Below are 26463 nucleotides of genomic sequence, written 5' to 3' on the forward strand. Positions count from 1 at the left end.
CATTGGCATTTCCTGGGGCTCAGCGGTTGCCTGTGGCTCCTTTCCTTTCTTCACCTTCTCCCAGGCTATTTCATAAAACCGTGGGTTCCTAAACACCATCTCCATTCCCCAACACCATTGTATCGTCAGGTCCGATTCCTTCCTTCTTCATCCAGCTGCCTCACTGGGATTTCAAGCACATGATATGCTCTAAATGAAACCCCATTAGCTTCCCAGGTATCCTGAGTTGTGTGGCCTGCTCCACTATCTAACCAGTGCCAGGCTTAAAGTCCAGGAGGCACCCTATTTATGTGAACCGTCTCATGCTCCCAAGCACAGCCCACGATGATTGCACACAGTCCTTCACTGATGCCACGTAGCCCCAATGTCTCGTCAGCTTTGCTCCTTCCGGCAGCCACACACCTGGTCTCCATTTTTACTCTCGCTCCTTCAAGCCGGTGCCTGAGGAAACACATTCATTCTTTAGACCTCCCATAGTAAACCTCAATGCTGCCCACTGAACACTGGCAACTTCTATGCTGGCCTGCCAGGCCCTCCCAACCTAGCCCTGGAACTTTATTGGCATGGGAGCACCCCTCTTTCCAAGCATCAAGTACAAAGGCAGCTCAGTCAACAGTTTGCAGTTCCTGGACCACGCGGCTCACCAGCCTCTCCCTTCCTGCAAAGGCCCTTCCGCTGGATCCCCATGACTGTTTCTTACCCTTTGTCTTTCAACTTGACTACTGCTCTTCAGTGTTTCCGAGCCCACTCCTACCCTACAAACAACCATCACCCTGTCCTATTTTCTCCAGTGTGCTTGGTCACGGTAGGGTGCTACAGTACTCCTTGGCTTCTGTTTAGCATGTATGACCCCCTGCCTCAAGAAGAAGTTCCCTGAGAACAGAGCCAGGGGCTCTCTGCTTTACCACTGGGTCCTAGTTCCAAAGCCTCCACACAGCCAGGCAGGTGTTTCAAAGGGGTGATAGGTGGGGTGATGAAGCATCTACTCTTGAGGTCCTTCTCCATCATTCCTCCATCCTCCCCTCTTTGATTCTATGGTGCTCCATCTACTAAAGGGGTCAAGTGGTCTGTAGTATTTTTCTTTTTCTTCCTTTCTTTTTAATGTACTGGGGATTGAACCTAGAGCCACACTATGATTGAGCCATGTCCCCAGCCTATTTTTAATACATAGGGGGAAAAAAGTCATCTTTAATTGTTCCTTGGAAATTCTTTAAGCAGTCTTGATAGGAATGAATAAATGATCTCAAGGCTTTATGAGCCCAAGGTAGGGACTCAGGGTGGCCATGACCCTTTACAGGGAAATCTGAGCTCTGAATCAGCTCCAAGGTTTGCTTCAGCAATCACAAGATAGAGATTTATGTGTAGGAACAGTTATAAATAAAAATTTATTAACTAGATCATATTACAAACACACTAAAAAAAAGTTCACAAAAGGAACCCATAGAAAAAGTTCTTTTAAGGAAAAATATTTTTATACTGAGCCATCATTCCTTAATTTGCTGGCTCCATAGATGCGTGCTGTTGGAAGTCGGGTATTTTTAAAGCAGGGCGCACTGGTGGGCTTTCCCTGAAGTTAACTCCCTTTACATGCACATCGTGGTTCACCTGGCACCAGCAGCTAGTTAGCTGGAAATAACAGACAAGTCATTTCGCCTGACAGACGTGTCTGTAAAAATGGCTCCCTTCTCCGGGAAAAAGAAGCAGCAAAAAATCTTCCTCCATTCGTTCCTGAACAGCGACATGTTGTACAGAATGGGGTTTAGGGCGGAGTTGGCAAACGTGAAGGCCACCACCCAAAAGAAAAGGGACGGCCAGATGACCAGGTCCTGCCGGAAGTTTTGGATCAAGATGAGGAGGATGGTGATGATGATGGGACTCCACATGATGAAGAAGGACACCATGAGCAGGAAGAGCGTGCGGAAGAGTCGGTAGTCTTGTTGGGACACTCGGATCTGGTGGCTCTCAGAGTATGCCAAGCTCAGCGTAAGCCTCTTCCGTGACGCTTTCGTGATCTGCAGGAAACACAGTGAACCAGCAATGAGTCACGGTGGCACAGATGCGGCATGCCTTTGATCCCAGCAATCTCCGGGATCGCTATGCACTATGGGAGACAGAGACAGGGGGATCTCTGTGAGTGCAAGGCCAGGCCAGCCTTAAAGAGTTCCAAGGACAGCCAGGACCCCTGCCTCTGTCTCGAAAAAAAAAAAAAAAAAAGCTCAAGTCACTGCCGATGTCAGAGGTCTCCCGTTGGTAGGTTTTGTTTTGTGGTACTGAGAATTGCAGCCTGGTGGATAGGAGTGAGACTAGCGATAGTGGGTTTCAGTCTGACTGGATGCTTCTAACCTGGAATGTGAAGGACATTAAGTCTATGGGCCTGACCTTTGTTCTGAGGGAAGAGAGCCAATGGGATGTGCCCTGACCTTGTCAGTGGCCCTTACTAACTTCCGTTGCTGGGGCTGGCCCAGTCTCTGTCTCTCTTGCCAGTTCTGCATGGGGATGTGGGTAGGGGATGGGGCCTTTTCTCCCAAGATCCTTGCATCTGGACAGAGGAAGTAATTTTAAAATCATTAGCATCATTCACAATTTGGGCAAATTAAACTCAAAAAAAAAAAAAAAACCTTAAAAGGTTCTCCTTACAATTCTTTTAATCCCCTAATTAAAGAATAGATGTTTTAACTATTGCATGATTACATGATCGCCTCTCACTGTGTGGGGCATTTAGAGCCACCTGTTTGTGATAGACGCAAGGACCGCAGGTGCCCAGTGAACAGACTGGAACCCTCTCAAAGCTCCTGACAACCAGAACACCAGGATGTGAGCAGTCAGGGCTGCTGCGCTTTCCCCTTGGCTCCCTGCCACTCGCTAGACATTTATTTTATCAGTTGTCACCTTTAATCTTCCTCTGTGTGTTCACACCACCGCTGCTCTTGCAAATTAACTCTCAGGGAAACATAGGTTACTGGTGGAAAGTCCTTTTTTTCTGATCCTAAATAGTTGCAGCCCCCACCTGTGACAATTGCGGTCCATAGGGGTTTCCATATTACTCAGCTGTGCAGGTGGGGGGTGGCACCCCATAGACAATTCCAGTTCTGTGTCAGGCTCTTGCAGGTGCCTGGCAGTGGCTGTGATAAACAAAGGGACTGACTCCTAGCCAAGCCCACAAGAGAATTCTTTCTAATGGATACCACCGTTTCGCCCCCATTCCACAGTCCCCACAGTTTGTAGAATCAGGAAGAAAAATGAAGCATTGTAATAAAATGTGGGTCCTTTCTTGCTCCCTGTCCCACATTAGATTGACTGGCCAGCATCTAGCCAGGATTTCAAACGTCCCTGGCTTGGGTGGACTGCCTTGTGTGCTCTTAGGAAGTGCCACTTAACTCTCAGCTGCAAAACAAGCCCCTAGGGGATGTCCTGGGGTTCCCCCTCCTCAGGAGCCCCACACATCAGTGCCCATGTGCTTCTTCACCCTGGCATATAGCTAATGGCTGTGGGGCAATAGCTTGGGGGGCAGCAACAGTGAGGGGATAATGGCTGGAGGGCAAGGGGCTTGGGGGGACAATGGCTTGAGGGGGGCAGCAGTGCCCGTGAGAATATGCTCTGTGGCCACTGGGAACTTGGTAAAACACAAAATGTCTACAAACAAAAGTTCCCATAAAGAACTGCACCTGACACTAACCCTTCTACAAGGCTGGTTAACCAGCTAGAAGGCTGTTGAGAGATTAGTGCAGCAGCTCCAGAGCCCAATTATAATTTATCTCTGGCCACTTTTAGCCCCCTTAAAAGTTATCCTGCACCTACTCTGGGTCTGGCCTGACATTCTTGGGACTGACAGGTGCGACCACCAACCGAAAAGCTAAGAATGTCATCGGACATCTCAGGTCTATAGCAGAGGTTTCCTTACTTGGCTGTGACCCACCTTTTACCTGATGTTCCCAAAAGTGTATCTGAAAACTGCCCTTTTCTAAAAAAAAAAAAAAAAAAAAAAAAAAAAAAGCTTCATAAAACAGATATCATGTCGGAACATGGAATGTGAGGTAGCATGGATCTCCATTCTTGGGCCCTGGCTACTCAGAATAAATTATCTCTTATCTCCTTTATGCTAAAAGTTGTGTTTTTCACACGTCCAATCGGGCCCACTTTGAGACACCTGGACTCGGTGAGGGGATCCAGGGATCCGCACTTCTCTTGAACTGTCTAGATGACTTTTGCTCTTAAGAGCTTAAGGACTGTTAATCCCAGACAGCTGCTTGGTTTGGAGTTTTTCTCCCTAGACCTTAAAAAAAAAAAAAAAAAAAAAAAAAAAAAAAAAAAAAAAAAAAAGACCAATTTTAAAGCAGACCTTTTGTGACTCACTGTAGCCACGTCAGCTTCTGCGGGCCAGGAGGAAACCCTATTCCCACCCAACACCCCTTTGCCACACCAGACCACAGTAGCTGGCTGGCAGTGAGTGGAAGGGGATACCCACGGACAGGGGTGGAGCCCTAGGGGTGGAGCCTCGTTTGTGGAGCTGATTGGCGAATCAGTCGTGTCCTGATTAGAATCATCAGACAAGATGCTCCACCTTCCCAGAGGTCTCCTCTCCAAGAGACCCGAACTGCAAGAGGAGAGCTAGGACTGGAGAGAGTAGCATCGAGATAAACATGTGGAAAAAGGCCAGGACTGGTTGTTTGGTTTTGGACCCCGGGACAAGTGACTAAGGTGGTATTTTACATACCAAGGCAGAACTGGCCTCCAGGTTCTCCCAGCATCCCTCAGTCCCAAAATACTACCCAACCCCCATGCAACAGCCAAGCATGTTAAAGAAAAGCCAGCCCATGCATAGGCAATATACAACCTCAGGAGAGACAAGTGCCATGTAAATTACCCATAAACCACCAGAAGACCAGAGGCTCATTGTTGGGTTTCTTCTTTTACATAGAACCCCCCCCCCAAGCTCCCCCATCCCCCCACCCCACCCCCTGCTCATTACATCCCTCCCATTCTCTGGAATGTCTTTCTCTTAATAATCTGTCCCTGTTTCTATTATTAATCATGTGTCCCTGGTGCATTTTTTTTTCCTATCCCAGAACATAAGAACCTGGAAATTTCAGCAGTTGTCTCCAGGACTCAGGACCCAAATCGAAGCCTATAACATGACCACAGTTCCAAGTGGTAGCCAGCTCCTCGTGAGGGTCAGGCTTCAGGTTCAGCCAATTTTAGTTTCTCAGCTGTTGAGCGTCTACAGGAAGCAGAGGGATTTCCATCTGCAGGCCCTAGAGTGACTGGTTCCTTCAATGAATATTTACCAAGCCCCTACGCTCTCTTGGTATGATATATGCTACTCTCTCTTGAAGAGGCTGGACACAAGGCAAGAAGCAAGGAAGTCCTGCCCATACAGCATCCCCGAGCCCTGTGTATGTGGCCAGTGGGAGGGAGAACAAGAAATACAGTTACATGGCAGATGCATCAGGGTTCATCGGCATTATGGCTGCTGGGTGAACTGGGAAACCTTGTCTGAAGCTGCCAGCTCTAAAAGTCTAACTAAGATACTTGGGAATTACTGGGAAGCTATCCCCTTGGGGAAAATGTCAATAGGAAAAATAGGACTGAAAATGTATGGCACGTCTGAATCACAAAGAAAGAGGAAGCAGAGGGGGCAGAGGGCAAAAATAGTCACTGCTAGCACATGAAGCAGTTCCTGAAGGGTGATCAGCAAGGGAAGAGGCAGTTGGATACCCACTCTGAGCCACTGCCCAGGGCAGAAGCAGCAAAGGTTGGAAGCAGGGCTTTTCTCTGGGGGCTTTGTGCAATACCCATGGAGAGAGATGCTCTGTGTGCGGAAATGGGTTCTATGATCAGATTTAAGAGTGCTGTCTGGTTTATTCCTGTGCTGGGCATGCCCAAAGCCCAAGCACGGAGGCCCTGCCAAGCATTCTCTGTGCTCCAAAGCTTGGGCCTCACGTATATGCAGCCATCTCCAACAAGGGGAGCTCAGGTGCTGCTGCCCCTCCCCCAGCCCCAGCCAGTCGGCTTCTGCCATGACTGCTTCTTCTTATCCAAAGCTTGACCTGCTGTTTAAGCTCTGGGAAACCTCAGGGATGCCCCTTCCTGGCATACGAAGAGGGAAGGGCTAGGAGGAAGCCTGGCCTAGCAAAGAACATCTGCAGAATTGTTCAGTGCCTACTGCGACCAGGACGTTCTTACACACTTGCCCTATGCAAGTTCACACTGGGAATTAGGCTGCCTTTTTGAAGAAGATGGAACTGGGACTCAGTAAGTAAACGTAGTAGGCCCAAGCCACACAGCAAAGTAAACCAGCAGTCAACCCTCAAAGATAGGTAATTTTAAAAGAGCCTTCCAAGCCTCGTGTTTATTCCAATGGTTCTTTGCTCTCTGCCCCTTGTTGGTCCTTCACATTTGGGCAACAGCTAACAGCTTGCTTTCGTCTCACAATGACACAACATCACTCTCTGCTGTGCTGCTGTCTTCTTCGCTTTAAATCTCGGTGTCATTGTTCCACTGTCTCTTCGCCAAAGATCCCTCTAGGCAGATCTTGACTTGCACACTCCTGAACCACACTCACTCCCTGCCAGCATTCTGCACAGTACTCTTAAGAAAACCTCTGAGAAGCTCAAGTGTTGAGGCTCTGGGTCCAGTCTGCTTGGATTTCAATGCTGAAGCTGACACCTATAAGCGCATGACCTTGGCTAAACAGCACGGCATCTCTGGATTGTCTCACCTGAGAATCTTATTAGGATCTAATGATTTAGTGCTTGCTCCCTGATAAACACTACAAGCATACTTGCTAAAGAAAAGGTAATTTTAAATGCATCCTAACACAGTAGTAGTGTGTGCCTGTGATCTTACAAGTTCCAGGCCAGTCTAGTTCACATAGGGAGTTATAGACTTGTGATATATATATATATATATATATATATATATATATATGCCATTAAAATATGCCATAGCATTCATTGCAAGCACACTGGAATAGGCCTCAAAAAGAGATCCACAAGCTTGATCTCTTTAGAGATGGAGAGCCATCTGGTAGGACAACTCTGGGTAGTGAGTTAAACACCATCTTGGCCAGAACCAGGGTCAGAAGCCTTAGGTGAGGTTGGCCTGGGATGGGCTCTGAGCTTTATAAGAGGGCTGCGGATCCATAAAGGGTTGTAAAAGTGGCCAGAAGGTGAGCAGGGCCTTTTCAATACACCTGTTTATCTCGAGCCATACGTAAGATGCTATAAAACCAGGATTCAGTCACTGCACACCGTCAAGAGGGCTCCAGAGCTTTGACGTAAACTTTACAGGTTTACCTTGTAATATGCATGGTTGTGTTTGCTAGTGGTACTTTCCATACAAAGAGGATGCCTTTAGAGGCAGGAAGCAGAGGCCAGCCCATCTTTTATATATCTGTGTATATATGTTTACTTTTTCTAGAAGGCCTTGCTTATTTCCTGTGCCGCACACACCTGAAATGGATATTCCCAAGGATAAAGCTACTGACCCACAGGGACAGGAAGGACTTGTGGCCAAGTTCTAGACTCCATCCAGGAGTCACTTTATGACTGTGTTCAATTTTGTGAGCAGAATACATAATCTGGGTGTGATGTTATATTAGTATATGATACTGCCATAAAAAAATCTTAAGAAGTAGACACTGGCGATCACTGCTGTGTTTGTGGGAAAACAGCGGACACAACTCCAAAGTCCATAAAGTGATTGTATCATGCCTAAATGACGAAAGCTGTATAGCCCTTAACCAAGAACAAGATAAGATACAGCAACTGATATAGAGAGACGTCCTGATACTGTGGTGAGTGGGGGGAAAAAAGCCACCAACAGCATCACACACACACAAGTGTTCATAATGCTATAATACTACAGAGACATAGTTGGGTCACTAAGGTTGGGAAGAGAACAGATTTTCAACTTCTGCATTACATAATTCTTTGCCTGTTTTCTGTCCAATGTTTTTATAACCTGGTATTATTTTAATAATTAACCAAAAAAAGATTCACAAAAACATAACTTAGTTAGAAAACAAAAGGCAAAATAAATATACAAACTCACCCCTCATTGTTCCGGGGGTAGCAGAGGATCTGCCCAGTGAGTTAGGATTGTACTGTTAGGACCCCAAAGTGTCCTCTGACTGGGAAGTTCTAGATGGAGTTCTGGCCAGAAATGCCCAGATGGAGTGAAGCTCAGAGCAACACTGAAACAAACATACCTGTAAAATTTTGGAGTAACTGATCACAATGACCAGTCCCGGCACCAGGAAGTTCAAAGTCACAAAAAACACATCCCATGAGATTTCTCCTATGCGGTTGGGCCAATCCAATGTGCAAATCGGAATTTCCTGGTTGCAAAAGAGAAAACAACATCACTTAAATGTTGGCTTCTTCCTTGGCCTTTAGCCCAGCCCTCGTTTGTGGGCTACAGGACACTGTGACACTGTGTGTTACAAGCTGTTGTGACAGGAAGACGTAGAATCTACTCCTCCTTTGCCCATGGTGTTGCCTCTTACACCCAGGTGCTTAGGGTTACCATAGTTACAATTCTCATTGCCCAGAGCGCCTGAACCCCAGCATCATAGGCAGGTAAGAGCTGGAGACATTTCTCATTGATTGGTCTTTCCACTTCCTTAGGCTGCCAAGCAAAGAGTGTTTGAACCTTCTCAAAGGCTTTAAAAGGAAGAAACATGACCCTAGAAAGAACACAGAGATGGGGAAATAACATAACAAACACAAGCATTTGGGGACAGGACTGTAGGGCCAGGGCAATGACACTTTGCTGAACACCAGGGGCTGGGATAAGGTATTGCTTACTTGGGGGTGTTCAGTTGCCTCTCTGTGTCAAAGTCAGGTACACACATGTACCCCAGCCACTCTGAAGACCAAGGCAAGAAGATTGCAAGAACTAAGGAGTTTGAGACAAGCTCAGGCAACATAGTGAGACCCTGTCTTAGGAAATGAATAGACAGACAGACAGACAGACAGACAAATGCACATAAAAATGGGGCTGAAGAGATGGCTCATTAGTTAAGAGAGTGCTCTTAACCACTTGCTGCTCTTGCAGAGGACCAAGGTTCAGTTTCTAGCAGCCACATGGCAATGGTAATTAACTCTATTTCCAGGGGATCCAGTGCCATCGTCTGGTCTCCACATACACCAGGCATGCAGGTGGTACATAGTCACACATGTAGGCAAAACACTCATATGCACATAAAATAAAAACAAATAAATCTTTAAAAAGCAGAAACATGAAGCTCCAAAACAGTAACAATACACACACACTCACACACACACACACACACACACACACACACACACACACACACAGGCACACACGCACACACATGCGCGCGCATACTGTGTCAGTCTGCCTCAAAGAATAGGTCATCCCTCTTCAAGAAAGTAAGTGTATGGTACCCAGCCTTAGGAGCCTTGGCCTTGTGTGCCTCCTCTCTGGGACTAGGACAGCCCCAAAGCAAACAGCTGGAGTGGTAAAGGGGGCGGGGAGGGGTCTGGTTGTGCTGCTACCACGGTGCAATGTTGAACTCAAAAGTTTGATGCTAACTACAAAGTGTAGGTGTGAAGGACCCACTGAACAGGAAGAATTCCATTACTGCAACAATTCCTTCCACTGAGTAAAATATATCAGTGGAAATAAAGCATGAATACAAAGGTATCTTCCCACACCTGAACCGCTTCTACCTATTTGACAATAAGAACAAAAACCATTTAAAACAATTTACCCCCAAACGATCCCGTACATCAGTCCACATATTTAAGAGCATGTGCAGTGTAAAAGGTCATATCTCTGATTTTTTGATAGACTATGCATCTGAGCGTTGCCATTCATTCATAAACTTGATCAATAATTATTGAATAATACATACAGTAGAGAAAAACAAATAATTTTTTTAACATTTGCCAACGTGAATCATAACTGAGCAAACTCAAAATGTTGTGAAATATTCCCTAAGTTTCACTAAGTTTTAGTAGAAGACAGCAGCACTTCATATTTATTGACCACTAATTGTGCACTGGAACTGCTTCCTACATTGTAACATCTACACCTACAGCAACCTTATTGAGATTCACATTGATTTTCCATTTCACAGAGGGAGAAACTAAGGCTAGAAATGTTTTTTAATTAAAAAAATAAAGTCTAAAACACTAAAAGTTAATTGTATTCACTGTCAATATTTTGTCCCCAAAAGTATGAAGTTAATTGGGGGAAGGGCGTTAAGAATGTTTTAATCTTGCCAGATGTGGTACCACATGCCCCTCATCTCAGCCTTTGCAAGGCTGAGGCATGATAACTGCCATCTTTGACTACGTAGGGAGACCCTGTCTCACTACCATGCTTCCAAACCCATTCTTCTCCTCCTCCCCTCGTACCCGACCTCCACCCTCAATCCAAATGAGGAAAGAAAAAGTCTCGTTTGGAAGTTGTAGTGTGTCATAGTGTGTCCCGCAGTGCACCCTTTTGTCCACATTTATTTGCTTGCAACAACAAAATGAAATGCCTTAATCACATCTGTACATTGGAAATGGAGGTAAGGATGTTACTTCTCCTTCCAGCTTTGCTGAATGGGTTATAACTGGGCTGAACATTCTGAACGGGCTCCTCTGCTCCCACCATCCCCAGCTAATGAGAGAAGGCTTGCCCAGCACCTCACCGGGGCAGCTTAGTAAAGCTAGCCCTGGATGTGGAGGTTTTGGGTGAGCCAGCCCAAGGGCATGAACATGGAAAGCCAGCCTTGCCTCCTCTCTGCTGTGCAGTAGCATAGACAAGGGAGAGAAGCCATCCTCTCCTCCCTCATCCCTCTCTGGCTAACCAGCTCAGATACCTTTCAGGCCTAGATCCAGGGCTTTGAATTGGTCCACCCAAACATCTACCCCATCCGTGAACTACAGGAGTCCATAAACGGGGCGGTCCTTCAGATCCAAAATTATAGGATCACTATGACACAGGGCAACAACAGGCTATCCGAGAGGATTCCCAGAGAGGTTCCAGTATTGACAGAGTAGGAGAAGCCAGAGGCCTCATACATTTGCAAGCAAAAAAAAAAAAAAAAAAAATGGACAAAAGGACATAGTGTGAGACACACTATGACACACTACAGTTTCCACAACAAGATTTTTTTTCCTCTGTTGGGTGGAAGGGAGGTTGTAAGGGTAGAGGGCAGGTAGGAGGGGAGGGGGAAATGAGTCAGGTGCATGATGGGAAATCCACAAAGAACCGATAAAAAGGTTCCTTCTTCTTTCTTTCTTTCTTTCTTTCTTTCTTTCTTTCTTTCTTTCTTTCTTTCTTTCTTTCTTTCTTCTTCTCCTTCTTCTCCTTCTTCTTCTTCTTCTTCTTCTTCTTCTTCTTCTTCTTCTTCTTCTTCTTCTTCTTCTTCTTCTTCTTCTTCTTCTTCCTTCTTCTTCTTCTTCTTCTTCTTTCTTCTTCTTCTTCTTCTTTCTTCTTCTTCCTCTTCCTCTTCTTCTTTCTTCTTCCTCTTCCTCTTCCTCTTCCTCTTCTTCTTCTTCTTCTTCTTCTTCTTCTTCTTCTTCTTCTTCTTCTTCTTCTTCTTCTTCTTCTTCTTCTTCTTCTTCTTCTTTCCCCTTCTCCTTCTCCTTCTCCTTCTTCTTCGCCCTTCATTTTGGTGACTGGAAAGAGCCTCGTGTCTCTTGGTGATGTTGAGTACTGGTAGCCACATTAGTGTTGTTCCTGGAGCAACCCATGCCCTCCCCCAGTTTGTACTCAGACCTCTGCCCACCACAGGATCCTCATTCAGCACACAGGTATGGACAGGTATTCCAAAACCCCAGTTAGGGAAAAGGGATCCTAGCCCTAAATGGAATTTGATCTCTAATCCCTATATTTGTGAAAGAAAAAGATAGCAAAACATGATCTCAAAACTCTTTATTTTTTTAAAGCTCCTATGATCCCTCTCCAAAAGCCTCCTTCTGTGCCTGGGTCAATCTCTTCTGGCTTTATGAGATTTTTGTAAGAAAATGAATATGATAAAGTAAGGTATTCTCCTTACACGAGGGACAAAAACAAACAAACAAACGAACAAACGAAAAAAAACCAACCAGGTCTGGAAGCCATAAACCAATGTGGAGCTTACCAGAACCACATGGAACTTAACTGTGTGTATCAGTCCTAATATAAATAAATAAAGGAGTGAATAAATCAGACCAGGAGATTCTGAAGGAAGGGATCCTGATCGCAAGGATTCTACCAGAAACACAGTTCCGATGGGTAATCTTGGTTATCTACTTGATCCGGCTGAGGAGGGCTAAGGAATTAGGAAAGAGTAACATCTCTGGGTATACCCGGGAGAGGGTTCCAGAAAGGATTAACTAGGGGAGAAAGACATCTTCCTATAGGCTGGGGGCTGGGATAGAATGGGAAGGAAAGCGTGCTCTCAGTAGAGGTGTGTGGGAATACATTCGTTCTCTATTCTTCCTGGCTGATATGATGTGAGCCTCTCTGCTCTCCCTGACACTACACACACACACACACACACACACACACACACACCTTTGCGTCTCCACCCCACCACCCATCCCCAGCTCCCCACTATGGCTCACTGAAACCTTTGAAACTTTGAGCCAAATATAACCCTAAGTTGTGACTTTTAGTCACGGTGATACAAAGGAGCTAATACAACTCTACACAAAAGCCACCACAACCTTACACACTCACAAGTACTTTATACAATCAGGCGATCAGCTGTCTCTGGCCAGGACTAGACTGATGGCATCTCTGTTATGAACCCTTGTAGTCAAGGCTTATTATTTCAAAATAATTTATATGCCTCTCATTTTGTCTTTTATAGCCCTCCCCCTGACTCAATTACCTAAGTGATTTTCATTGATTCTGTTGGTTTATCTGATCTCCCTCCCTCTCTCCCTTCCCCTTCCCTCTCTTCCGTCTCTCCTTCCTCCTCTCCCTTTCTTCCCCCAATTCCCCATTAATTCAGAGTCTCCTGTAGCCCACGCTGGCCCCAAATTTGCTGTGCAGGAAGAATGATCTTGAACTTCCAATTCTCCTGCCTGCCTCCCAGGTGCTGGAAAATATAAATATGTGCCACACACCTGGCTCCTGCAGTGCTCGGAAGTGAACACAGGGCATCATGAATGCCAGGCAAGTGCTCTAACAAGTAAGCCACATCTCCAGCCCCAGAATGGTCTCCGTTTTCTTTTAATCACTATTTTTCATTAGTATATGAAGGAATGGATTTTACTCCGGCATTTTCATCTATATTATTACTAGATTTGGTTCTTATTCATCCCCCACTGCCCTCCCCATACCCCACTGCCCTCTCCATCCCTCACTGCCCTCCCCATCCCTCACTGCCCTCCCCATCCCTCACTGCCCTCCCCATCCCTCACTGCCCTCCCCATCCCTCACTGCCCTCCCCATACCCCACTGCCCTCCCCATACCCCACTGCCCTCCCCATCCCTCACTGCCCTCCCCATCCCTCACTGCCCTCCCCATACCCCACTGCCCTCCCCATACCCCACTGCCCTCTCCATCCCTCACTGCCCTCCCCATCCCTCACTGCCCTCCCCATCCCTCACTGCCCTCCCCATCCCTCACTGCCCTCCCCATACCCCACTGCCCTCCCCATACCCCACTGCCCTCTCCATCCCTCACTGCCCTCCCCATCCCTCACTGCCCTCCCCATCCCTCACTGCCCTCCCCATCCCTCACTGCCCTCCCCATACCCCACTGCCCTCCCCATACCCCACTGCCCTCTCCATCCCTCACTGCCCTCCCCATCCCTCACTGCCCTCCCCATCCCTCACTGCCCTCCCCATCCCTCACTGCCCTCCCCATCCCCTTGCTCTCTTTGCTGATCCTTTTCCTCCCCTGCAAATAGGACATACATTTTCTCCCCTTCTGCTTTTATGATATATCTATATCTATCCCATCACTCTCTGTTGCTTCCCTTTCTTCTTCCTTTAGATACTTAAATTTTCTAAATGTTGTTATCAATCTTTTTTTTTTTTCAGTGAGAGAAAAAGAGAACTTGTTTTTGAGAAAAAGTGGTTATCAAATATCGGCTCACCATCAGATCTGAGTAAACGCCACCAGCAGAGACAATATAGTAATCTCAGGGTGCCTCTGACTCCCCTGAGACTCCTGCTCATGTATGCAGCCCCTACTCTGCCCACTGCTACCCAGAAGAACCCTTTTCACAGCCTCCTGAACTTGGGAAGTAGTCACCCTCTAGGGACTCACCAAACATGCTGCAATGGGCAAGAACCTAGCCTGTCTTTCTTGAGGCGCACAATGCCTGGCACACATTAGGTGGTCAGTACAAAACTGCAGAATGCAAGAGCTCCTGAGACTCTCTGTGGATGGGCTCATCTGTCTAAAGGCTCTGTGCAATTGCTGACCCTTCTCCACTTGGAGGATTTATTTGAATGCTGTCTTGAGTCTAGCTCTTTGCATTTTAAGATTCTCTAATGATTATCCCTACATCACTTCTGGGAACTCCTAGGCAAACCATCTTCCCTGTCCCAGGGCTTCAACCATAAGTCCTCAAGACTGTTTGTTTGTTTGTGTGTTTGTTTATGACAGGGTCTTACTTTGTTCAGGCTGGCCTCTAACTTACTATATAGCCAAGGCTGACCTTGAACTTAGGAATTTCTTACATCCACCCCCTCCTATAGAATTCCAGATGTGGATCAAAGTGCCTGGAGATAAACCCCAGGTCTTGTGCATGCTGAGCAAGCACTCCACCAACAGAGTTATATTCCCTGACCCTCAACTCTTTTCTGAGACAGAATCTCACTTAATTTCCCAGACTGGCTGTGACTTCCTGATCCCCCGCCTCAGCTCCAGAATGCTGGGACTTCGGGAATGTACCAACACAGACTTGCAAAGGGTAGTCTCTAATATTTGTTAACAAAGGCAAGTTGACTGAGCTCATCAACTCAGACAATCCACACTCAATGGAGAGACAGCATAACTTACTGACCTTGTGTTATAACAGGGAAGGGTACAATGACCAAATCTCAGGCCTCCAAGACTCATGAATTCAGAGGCTATGACACCCGCAGGGATGAGAGCCATGCTGCATTCTGGAAGAATTCTCTACCTGACTTTGGTTATTTCTTCTTGCAGAAAATAAATATGGGAACCCCTAATGGGGGGGTTCCTAGACCACAGACCGCACTGGACTACAGACTCTGGTAGCAGCTGGACCCAATGTGTGTTTATGTGGCTTGTGGCGGGGTGGGAGGAGAAGGGTGCTCAGCAAATGTTTGTGGAATGAATGGACAGCACATTCTAGCCAAAGTGGACAGTCTTCCCCACCCATGAGTGTGGGTCACTGCCTGGCCAGGGCCACAGCACACACAGGCAGGCATCCCGCTGGAACAGACTGAGCTGACCTGGGCTGAGAAGTTACTGTTGCTGGGAAGTGTCCACCCTCTTGAAATGGCAGTCACTTGTGTTACAGCAATCAGAAGAATGGTGCTGTTTTAAAGGATGTTTAAATGTTGATGCCCCAAGATAAGGAAACTAATAATAGATTCCTGAGCACTTAGCTCTATGTGCACCAGGTGTTGATCCACGTATCAAACACAGGTCACCATGGTAATTTCACATAGTTGACACATGAGACCCATACTTAAACAAGAAGAACACTGTAGACAAGCAAGGTAGGAAGGCTTGCCCTCTATGGAGCAGGAGCTGCTCCAGAGTGTGAGGTTCCAAAGCTCACTCTCAAACACCAAGTAGGTTAGAATTACTAGCGTAGCTACCAGCTCCTCTGGATTGCAGGATAGCTAATAGCCTACATGGATGGAGGTTTTGAAGGGTCTCATGACAGTAGAAGGTTCCAAGGGGCCGGGGGAAGGTGTGCAGAGCCCTCTGAATTCTCAGTTAATGGGAAGGAAAGAATTCTTTATCCAAAGCCTCCATTTGTAGCATCCCACTGGAAACGACAAACAAGAGCCACAGGCAGGAAGCTACCGGTCTGAGCGCTGGAAAAATAGACATTTGCTATTTGTCTGTATTTGCTTACTTATTCATATATTTATTTAGAGATAGGGCATCACTCCGTAGCCCAGACAACCTCAAACTTATGGCAATCCTCCTGCCTCAGCCTCTTGAGTGCTGAGATGGCAGAGGTGAGTTGCCACACCCAGCTCTGCTGTTTTTCCACTGTGAAACTCACCACAGTCTAGACCAGATCCTTCTCAGCCATTTTCTTTCTAAACTGGTTACACCCTATCACTCTTTCTCCTTGCCCTGTCATCTCCTGTTCTTTTAATTTATTTCTTCAACCGGTCAGTTTATAAAATGGAATGTTTCCCACAGAGTCAGTCCATAGCCTTTGAGGAACTTTGGAGTTTCTCCATGTTAGGATCCTTTGGCGTGAATACAGAAAACATGGAATATACTGGTCCTCTTATTCTTATGGGGGTAGGGAGAGGGGATATGTTCTAGAATTCCCTAGAAGAAAATGGAAACGGGAGACACACTGACCCCACTATATGCACTGTTCATTTCTCTATGCCTACATCCTTAGGCTAAATTTTAAATTATAAAATAGGCACAGTAAAAGACTAGCCAGAAATTAATAAGAAATTACAACCATAGACTGGAATTAAAGTTATTTGAAACAGGAATCCCATCCCCCTGGAATATCCAGCTAATATTTTCTGACCTCATTTGTCCATGGGTAACTGAAGCCACTGCAGCTAAAACAGTGGAAAATAAAGCCAGAAGAAGAGGGGACTCTTGAATTCTATGAGAGAAGATAGCTCATCAGGCAAGATGCTCCATGCCTTTAATCCCAGCACTTGGGAGGCAGAGGCAGAGGCAGAGGCAGAGGCAGAGGCAGAGGCAGAGGCAGAGGCAGAGGCAGAGGCAGAGGCAGAGGCAGAGGCAGAGGCAGAGGCAGAGGCAGAGGCAGAGGCAGAGGCAGAGGCAGAGGCAGAGGCAGAGGCAGAGGCAGAGGCAGAGGCAGAGGCAGAGGCAGAGGCAATCAAATCTCAGTGAGTTCAAGGACAGCATGCTCTACATAGAGAGTTCCAGGACAGCTAGAGCTACACAGAGAGAGCCTGTCTCAAAAAAAAAAAAAAAAAAAAAACCAAACAAACAAAAGCACAGAGAGAGAGAATAGCTTAGAAGGAGAAAAGGGGAAGGGAGGGAGAGGGAGAGAGAGGTTAGGAGCAGGAGAGTGATAGACAGGTAGGGGCGATGACAAGAAAGACAGGGAGACAGGGCACTGTCCTGCCCCCCTTTTTTACTACAAGTTTCCAAGTCCCAACCCTAAAAATCTCAATAACTAAGGCTCCTGTCACTTAGCTGCTAAAGTAGTGTCAGTCCTTACTGCCCCAGTGGCTTTGCCCAAATGCCTCCCAAGACCTTGAAAACAACCATGAAAACAAGAGCTCCTCAGAAGCACCTGCAGTGAAATTCTGTAAGTGCTGTAGAGGCTCCAGGTTCAGCCATTCCCTCTAGTTGGGGCGGAGATGAGCACAGAGTGCTGAGCACAGGCAAGGGCCCCCTCACTCAAGCTGCAGCGGGGTACACAGTCTCAGTCTGGGGGTTGGCTGGGAGGAGACAAGACCTTTTTATTTCCTTATTAGTGTTATTTACCAGCCCAATAGGATTGTACCTGAATGAATTTTAAAAGGGACAGTCCATCTGGAAATTTAAGATATACTATTTGGTCTTAATTCTTGGAATTGAAATGCTTCTGTGTTAAGAGCAAGAAATTCTCTAAGTTCTATGAAAAATACATCAATATTGTTGTAACTCATTGGGGGGGGGGGTGGTGCAGCTTAAACAAACAACCGAAGGCAGAGCTGCCCCCTTATTGGGCTGCCCAACATTTTGAGACTGTCACAGCATTGCCATCCATGTTGGGACATGTTCATAGCTATCCACATTAGTATCTACATGTGGCCAGTTGGACATGCATGTGACCTAGCTGGTCCCTTTGGTGAGGAGTTAGATCTGAGCTTTCCGGAAGCATCCATGTGGCCTGCCCTGATGCTCAGGTGTATGTGGACTAAGGACAAGCCTGGAGTGAGAGAGGGAGCTTCCTTGGTCTCTTCTAGGCCAGCAGTACCCATCAGCTCAGTTAACCCCGCATCACCTGTACCCACCAGGTACACATGGTCACATGGTTACGTGTTCTTTAATGGTTTCTGCTTATTAGTCATTCAAAGTCATTACCAAACAAACACTCCCCTCTGTGAGTTGGCGGTTTGATTTTTTTTTAAAGATATTTGGGGGTTTGATTTTTTTTTTAAGATACCGTTTGCTCAGGATCCACCCTTGCCCTCAATTAAAAAAAAAAAAGTGATTGGTCTGTGGACACTGCGGACCCTGGAAGCCCTCCTCTGTGTTCGGAGTTTTGGGGGCTGAGGGGGTGGGGATGGGGTTCACATAACCAGCATTTCTGGTCAGAGTATATGCGGGAACAGGAACCTTTCCTCGAGGGGGCATCCCACCACTGTAGGACTTCTCCTTGAGACTGCTCTTCTAAGCAGGAGCCCAGCAATAAGGAAGATGCTGGGTGCCCCAGCTTCTTTGCCTGTTAGATAGATGCGATAATAACAGTAGCGTGACATTTGGAGAGAAAGCAGAAACTCTGTAAGAAGCCACCTCGCACCCTGTGTCCCACCTGGCTGTAAGCTCCCATTGCTTAATTAGCCTCATAATAGTCTCTGCAGTTTGCAAAAAAAAAAAAAATCCGGGAGGGTCCCCTTAACATTTGTGAGGATTTACTTACCCACTTGGCACTGTGGGTAAACTGACGAAATTAAACTCCAGAGTATTGGGCACTGGGTCTGCCAAAAAGGATTCAATTCCACCCACGACCTATTATTGTTACTAATCACCATCCCCCACCTCCCGGCCCACGGCTTTGGTCAGATCCTTGCCTCCCACAACTAGCCCGCCTGGATACTTGTTGCGTTGCACGCCACCAGCGCTCACCTGGTCCCCGCCGGGAAGGCGCTGCGGGACCACGCGGAACAAGATGCAGAGGGGCAGCGCGGCGAGCGCCGAGTAACCCCATATGAAAGCCAGCAGCGCCGCCTGAGTCCGCCGCCCCGGGCCGCTCAAGCCGCGCCGGAGGCGCACGATGCACACCATGCGCTCCAGGCTGACCGCGGCCAGTGTAAGGATCGTGACGCTGCCGCTCATGGTCATCACGTAGAAGAGCAGGTGGCAGACGACGGGCCCCAGCAGCCAGGCCTCAGTCCAGCGCACGACGAGCACTAGAGGGATGGCGCTGGTGAAGAGCAAATCCGCGCAGAAGAGGTTGAGCACCAGGCTGGCTGTCGCCCCACGGCGCCGACGGCGCGCCACCAGCACTAGAGCACACACGTTGCCCAGCAGTGAGACGACAAAGATGAGCCCCAGAACGGTGGTCTCCACGACGCTCAACACCAACCGGTGGTCGCCCTTGACATCCGAGAAGAAAGGGAAGTGGGTGCGATTGACTTGATCCAGGGTGCGCGAGGGGCCAGAGCCCGTCGTCTGTGCACACTCAGGGGACATGCCGGGCGCCCGGCCGCCCGCCGCTGTCTGAGAGAGCGCTCATCCGCGAGGTAACTGAATGTCAAGGCAGGGAAAAAGGGAGGGAGGAGGTTGCGACACCTCCCCTCTGTCACCCTCCCGCCTGAGTTGCCCAGGATATGGGCGTAGGAGCTGCGTCCAGGGCGCACCGGAACGAGGAAGTGCCTGGCAACACTGGCCTGAACACCGTGGGTGGGGAGGTGGCCACCAAGGCAGAGACCTCAGACCCTTGGGCAGTCTGAGTGCTCTTAAGCCAGAAAATTAAACAATCTCCGCCTCCCTGTCCCTGCCCCCGCCCCCACTGCCGCCGCCTTCATCTTTCATGGACACTGATTACTGAAATCCTATTTAAGCTAACCCTGATTGAAGAGTGTCAGAGTTGAACTTGGGAAATAGTGCGGACCAGTGTAGTTCAGACTGCTCTAAAGAAATCCCATAGGTAGGAGGTTGATCCCAAAACAACTTGTAATGGGCCAGTGTTTATCTGATTTGGGGGTGAGTTAATCTCCTTGTATACCAGTTTGTTTGTTTGTTTGCGTTTGCAAAATAGGAAGAATTACTTTGCCTGAGAATTTGGTTCTTTGTGTAGAGCATACACCTAGTGTGTGGGAGGCCCTGGGTTTGATACTCAGCAAGGAAGTGCAGGGAGGGGTGAGAGGGAGGAGGAGGGGAGGGAGAGAGGTCAGGTGCACAGTCAAGCTGTGAAAGTGCCTCAGGCTCCCAGGGTGAGAGCTCTTGACCGTCTGATTCTGTTGGAGAAGAAACCTGAGCCTCTGTGAGAAGGACTTAGCTAAGGTGGCCTTTGGTGACTAATAGAAGTTCCTGGCCCCCTAGACTTCCTTCTTGCCATTAAACCACTCACCATTGCTTCTGGTTTCCTTTTCTAGAAAATGAGATAACTAGACAGTTAAAAGTGTGTTTGGGGATTGAGATCTAGAGACCACTTCTCTAAGTACTCCAACCACCTAAGACCTCATGCCCTCTCCCTTTGCCACACCCCCAGGCCTCTCCTCCTGCCTATTCTGCCTGGTGGTTGTCTCCAGGTATTTATGGAGAACAGCATGTGCCGGTTGAAGTTGACATGGTGACTGGAAGCGCATGCCTGTGCGCCTGTGCTTATCACCCGCATGTGACTCCAAGTACAGGCTGTGACTTCTAACATGATGTGCAGATCCTATGTCAGTGGGAGAGAGGTTCAGCTGGAGCTTTGAGTAGCTTCAAGTTGGAAAGTGGAACCAGTGGGGGCTGGGCACTGCTGGAAAAGCCAAAAAAAAAAAAAAAAAAAAAGAGTGAAATGAAGGGGTCTCAAAGATGGGACTTTGGGAACTGTCTGATTGGGGTCAAGAGATACTAGCTCTGTGTACAGAGGTGGGAAAAGGGAGGGAGGAAAGGAGAGGAAGGGAGGGAGGAAAGGAGAGGAAGGAAGGGAGGGAGGGAGGGAGGGAGAGATCAGAATGGACAACTGAAAGGAACACTTACATTCTATATTATAAAATCACACTTATATTCTGTATTGTAAAAAAAAAAAAAAAAAAAAAAGGGAATCACCAGTTGCATAGTTAATGGTTTGTTTGTTCTGAGTGAACTACCTCACAGCAGCCCAGATGCTCCTGGAGGAGCTCGAGGTTGATCATAGCAGAAACCAGACTGGGCATCTCGTGACCTGCCTGAGCCCACACAGCTCCAGGATGAGAGCAACTGTGGCTGAGCACCTGACCAGAGGGGCCAAACGGGGCTCTGCTCCCCCACTTTTTTTTGTTGTTTTTTTTGTTTGTTTGTTTTTTTGAGACAGGGTTTCTCTGTGTAGCCTTGGCTGTCCTGGAACTCACTTTGTAGCCCAGGCTGGCCTCAAACTCAGAGATCCGCCTGCCTCTGCCTCCCAAGTGCTGGGATTAAAGGCCGGACCACGCCCGGCCCCCCCACTTCTTTATATGCTCTGCCAGCCAATGCAGATGTTTCTAGGATGTTCATCTGCTGTCTCCTCGGTTTACCAGCTCTCAGGATAACCCAAACCTTTAAAAGATTCTATTCCTACTCTTTCTTGTTGGAATCTGCAAGTGTAATTCACCAACTAGGGTGGTGGGTCTGGACTGGAAGGACTTCACTATCAATACCCTCTGGGGTTCTGCCAATGGTCAAATGATTTGGGCAGAGACTCCTAAACCTTCTCCATTCCTATCACCTTTGTGTGTTCCTAAACCAAAGAACTACTTGACCCAAGACTGATGGTCCCACTACAGTGACAGCCTGCTGGAATGGGCGCACCTTTGGAACCCTAATCCACAAAATCAGGCATCAGGTTTGAGTAGCCTTATCTTCTCTATATAATGCTTTTGTGTTCTCTCTCCTCTTTATCACGGTAACCCTTGAGCATCCTGCTTCCTAAAGATGTTCCATTGTGAGTCTATGGTTGGTAACCTACAGCTCTACAGCTTCCTTGGAGCTATTGGTGTGTGCAGAACGGAACATGCTAGCACCACCGCTTCCCTGAGATACCTGAGCACCAATGGTCACTCGTTAAGAGCACAGGCTTAGACACTAGTCTGCTGGGACCACAGTCCTGACCACATAATTCATTGTGTGATTTTGGGCTTCTTCGTTCTTCACTGCCCCTATGTATGAGAATGGAATAGTGACAGGGTGGGATCATTCAAGGTTTGGGAAGATCAAATGAAGTTTCTATGTATGATGTATTTAGCATGAGAGTCAAACGGGATTTTAGGTTTAGCTCTCTGCTCAACACAGTATATGGACTTATGAGCTGATGAAACCACCATCTTCTTTAACAGTCTCTGCTTCTGAAATTATTATTTGGATCTTCTTCACTCCAAGTTGCTCGGGTTTGGAGGATAAATTGAAGTGGTTTGCAGCCTACTGTGGTGATTTGAATGAAAAAAGGCTTCCATAGGTTCATATAGTTGAATGTTGGGTTCTCAGGTGGCAGAACTATTTGGGAAAAATGAGGAGGTGTGGTCTTGTTGGAGAAGGTGTGTTGCTGAGGGTGGGCAGGACATATCCCAGTGTCTTTTTCTGCCTCACGATTGTGGCATCTACCTGTAATCCCAACTCTTGGGAGTTGAAGCATCCTAATGATTGAGTTCAAGGCCAGCGTGGGCTGCACAGTAAGCCACCACCCACCTCTCTGCACTTGTCTAGCCCCAGTAGCGCTGAGGTTGAGAAACCTGTCTGAAACTTGACAAGATCACTTCCTACTGTCTGCTCTGCGGTGGAATCTCATTTAGCGGTGAAAACCTAATGGGTTATCATTTTTGTCATGGAAGTTTCACTACCAGATCTGTAAACCCTTAACCTACCCTCTTCCCTCCCACCAGGCTCCGTTTGTACAGTGTGGCATTAGCCATACATGCTTTGAGATTCCCTTCATCCACACAGCTCTGTAGAGTCATCAGGGCATCTAGCCCTTCAGTAGACACCCAACCCAGGAAACCGTGGGCTGAATGTCAGCTGATTGCCATTAATTACTCCTAGCGTGCCCTTCGCTTCTCCCACTCTTAGGTGGAACCATGGAAACAAGACAGGGACCCACCAAGTGTAAATATGGACAGTAGGTTTCTGAGCCAAAGGGAAGTCCAGTGTTGTGGATGACTTTTGTTCCTCTTTATCTCACATTTTCAACCAAGCAGGAGGAGGGGGCAGAAGGGACTTTCTCTGAGCATGATTTTATTTCTCTTCTTACAAAAATTCTATTGAGTTTACATGGAAATGCTTACTGCTTTCTCTCTCTCTCTCTCTCTCTCTCTCTCTCTCTCTCTCTCTCCCCCCCCCCCCGCCATTTGATCTGCCTGTCTACACTTCCACCCCTCTTCCTGTGCTATTCTTTGTGTGGAATATCAGTCTCAAAGCCTTGTTCATCAAAGATTGGGTAGGTTCCTTGACGAAAGCACAGTGACCACTGGAGAGTGTGGTACCTGGGGATGTAGCCCAGGTGGTAGAGTGTTAGCCTGGCATGCAGGACACCCTGGGTACATAAACCTCTATAGATATGTAGCTCACGCCTATGTTCTCAGCATTTTGAGAGGTGAAGGCACAGGGGTCAGAAGATAAGGGTCATACAAGATGACTTAGTGAGGTCAAGGCCAGCCTGGGCTATTTATGAGACCCAGTCTCAAAACACAAAAACAGAAGTAAACTCCCCTAATGGAGGAGGCAGGAGGAATGTACCTTGGAGTGCAAGATCAGGGCCTGGGATCCTATCCTAAGAAGAAGGAGTATCGGAGGCAGAAGGGAAAGAGAAAATTTTTCAGAGGGCAGGCCACTCTACCTTCTGCTCCATGAGAGATCCTGACTTTGCAAGGAGAAAGATGGACACACTGCAGAGATGGAAGCTCCCAGGTGAAGAAAAACACAGTGAGGCTCTTGTGTGCCTCAGGCCTGTGCATTTATACCTAACACCAAAGCAGTGGCTCTCCACCCGTGGGCCGCAACCCCTTTGGGGCTGGTCACATATCAGATATCCTGCATATCTGACTCATAACAGTAACAAAATTACAGTTAAGAAGTAGCAAGGAGATAATTTTATGACTGTGGGTCGCCACAACCTGAGGAACTGTCCCAAAGGGTGGCAGCACTAGGAAGGGAAGAAATCCAGATAGAAACTGAAGCATGAAAAGGCTCAACTCAAAGTGATGAGCTACCTCTTTCTGAATTATGCACAGGTGAGAGGCCAGGGCAGGGACACAGTGGCTGCTCTAAGCAAGCTCCAGGGGCAGCTAGCATACCAGCCCTTTCCATAAGTTAGATACAGAGCCTGCTCTGAGAAGACCTGTTGGGAGGAGGCGCTGCTGCTTCAGCGTTGACACAGCCAAGGCTCCGGGTTGGCAGGCAGGGCTTACACCTGTACAAGCATAGTCCTAGGTTGCTGTTTTCTGCAAGGTACAGTTCATACACTGGATAGAGGTGGTTCCGCCTTCTCGCTGATGGGTTTTGCTCAAGCTCTCAAACTCTCAGTTCCATTCCGAGTCACACCTGTGTGTGTGTCCCACCAGGCTGACTTCACCCACCTGGGTATTTCTCCAGATTCATTGTTGTGGCCATCTTGCTGAGGAGGAGGAGAAGAAATGAGAGCAAGGGCCAAACCTTTTTAACAACCATGAAGGCTGAGATGGGCCCTCACTGGATAGCTCTGTCTGACCCTTGTCCTGGAGTCCTGGTGTGACTCAGCATCCCCTGCCCGGGATATAAAGGGTTAGGACCAATCCAAAGAGGTTGCTGTTACTCTCAGGAGGCCCAAAAAGTCAATAAGGGGCGGCAGGGGAGGGGGGAGGCAGCCTCCACTGCTGAGGTGACTTTAGGGAGAGGGACTGGTTGAGGAGCAGGGTAGAAAGGCAAATAAAACAGTAACCATAGTAACAAGAATAGCATGCATGGCAATCACTCAGGTCTAATGACCGTGTGCCTGGCAGTCCTAAGCACTGCCCTACATTAATTCATCAGTGGTCACTAAAGTCCTGAGAGTACCGGTGCTTATAAACCACAGCTACTCACTGAGAAAGGGAGGTGGACAGCCAAGCCCCACCCTGAATGAAGAAGCGATTTGCAACTGAGGCCTGCTGGAAATCTCTCATCCCCATCTGAGTGTCACTGGGTATATAAGCCATACTATAGGGCAGGCCCAATGCCTAGGAGTAGTTGATAAAAATACAAGAAAGTCTGTGGGGTTTTTGTTTGTTTGTTAATGCTTTTTGTTTAGTTTTAGTTTAATTTAGTATTTTTGTCATATTGGGTGTTGTTTATCGTTTGATTGTTAGGTGTTGGTTTTGCTTTGTTTTTGAGAAAGAGCATTAAGTTGGGCGGGTAGGATCTGGGAGGAGCTGGAGGAAGGAGAAGAATATAATATGATCAAGCTATATTGTATAAAAAATTTTAAATCTTTTTTTTTTTAATTAAAAGAATAAGCAGAGCTACTGAAAGGAAAGGCTTGTTCTGAGACACGGCCACAGCAAGCTATTGCAAACTATGCCTTTCATGAAATGTGTGCATCATTACAGAGATAAAATTATTAACCAAACAGGTTAAGGGAACTGGGCCTTTGAACAAGCGTGGGTGCATTGGAGGCATGTATAGTCTATGAGACATGTGTGTGCAGGTGTCTCTGTCACACTCCACCCAGTTCCTTTAAGAGTCTCTCTGAACCAGGTTGCAAGCTGGCATCAGCCCCAGTAGTCCTCCCGTCTGTGCCCCACAGTGCTGAGGTTACAGGTACAGGCAACTGCACCTGAATTTTACATGAGTACCTGGGATTTGAACTCAGATCTTCGTGTTTACATAGCAGCTATTCTTACCCACTAAGCTATCTCTTTAGGCTATTTGTTTTGTAAGACTTCACTGTTCCTCCCTGGCTGGGCTTGAATGTATTATTCTCCTGTCTCAGTTGTCTATCCTCTGCATACAGTGCTGGCATGACAAGCATTAGCTATGAGTAAACCATACCTAGGTTGCAATAGAAATACTGAAATTAAAAATCTGTAGTTGGGGAAAACAAAGTCTCTCACTTGTCCTCAAGCTCACCTCCGAGGGCAGGGACCACTCTGTGGCTACTTAGGACCACTGTGAAAGGAGTTCATGGGAGAAAAACTGAATTCACCCGTCAACAATACCAAGATTGCTGGCCAGGAGGACAGATTCTGCTGCCATTGGACAGCCATGATGACTCCTGTCAGTGAAGTCCTGGGGTGGCTGATCTCCACCTCATCTGGGGATAGGACCAATCTAAGGAGCCTTCAGATAATAAGCATCTGACTGAATAAAACCTTGTAAGAAGTCTCCGTTTCCAGCTAGGCCCAAGCACCTGGCTCTCAGAAATGGAGGTAATAAATACTTATTACTGGCTTAAGATCTCAGATTTGGGGAGTAATTTGTTTCACAGAAAGAACTGGTTCATGCGAGCTGGTGGTTTTCACGATTTGCCC

General features: G+C 47.3%; 1 protein-coding gene across 1 annotated transcript; it reads right to left on the reverse strand.

Annotated features, from left to right (window-relative positions):
- Positions 1-1463: 1463 nt before the first annotated feature.
- On the reverse strand, positions 1464-19531 carry Ffar4 (free fatty acid receptor 4). The gene is made up of 3 exons (XM_021152429.2): positions 18950-19531; positions 8210-8338; positions 1464-2012 (listed from the first exon to the last, which is right to left on the reverse strand). Exons 1-3 carry the CDS (start codon positions 19514-19516, stop codon positions 1623-1625), a joined length of 1086 nt encoding a protein of 361 aa, XP_021008088.1. The 5' UTR covers positions 19517-19531; the 3' UTR covers positions 1464-1622.
- Between the last annotated feature and the right edge of the window lie 6932 nt (positions 19532-26463).

This window comes from Mus caroli, unplaced genomic scaffold, assembly GCF_978045245.1.
Source record: "Mus caroli unplaced genomic scaffold, Mus_caroli_1 scaffold_20, whole genome shotgun sequence".
Classification (NCBI taxonomy): Eukaryota; Metazoa; Chordata; class Mammalia; order Rodentia; family Muridae; genus Mus; species Mus caroli.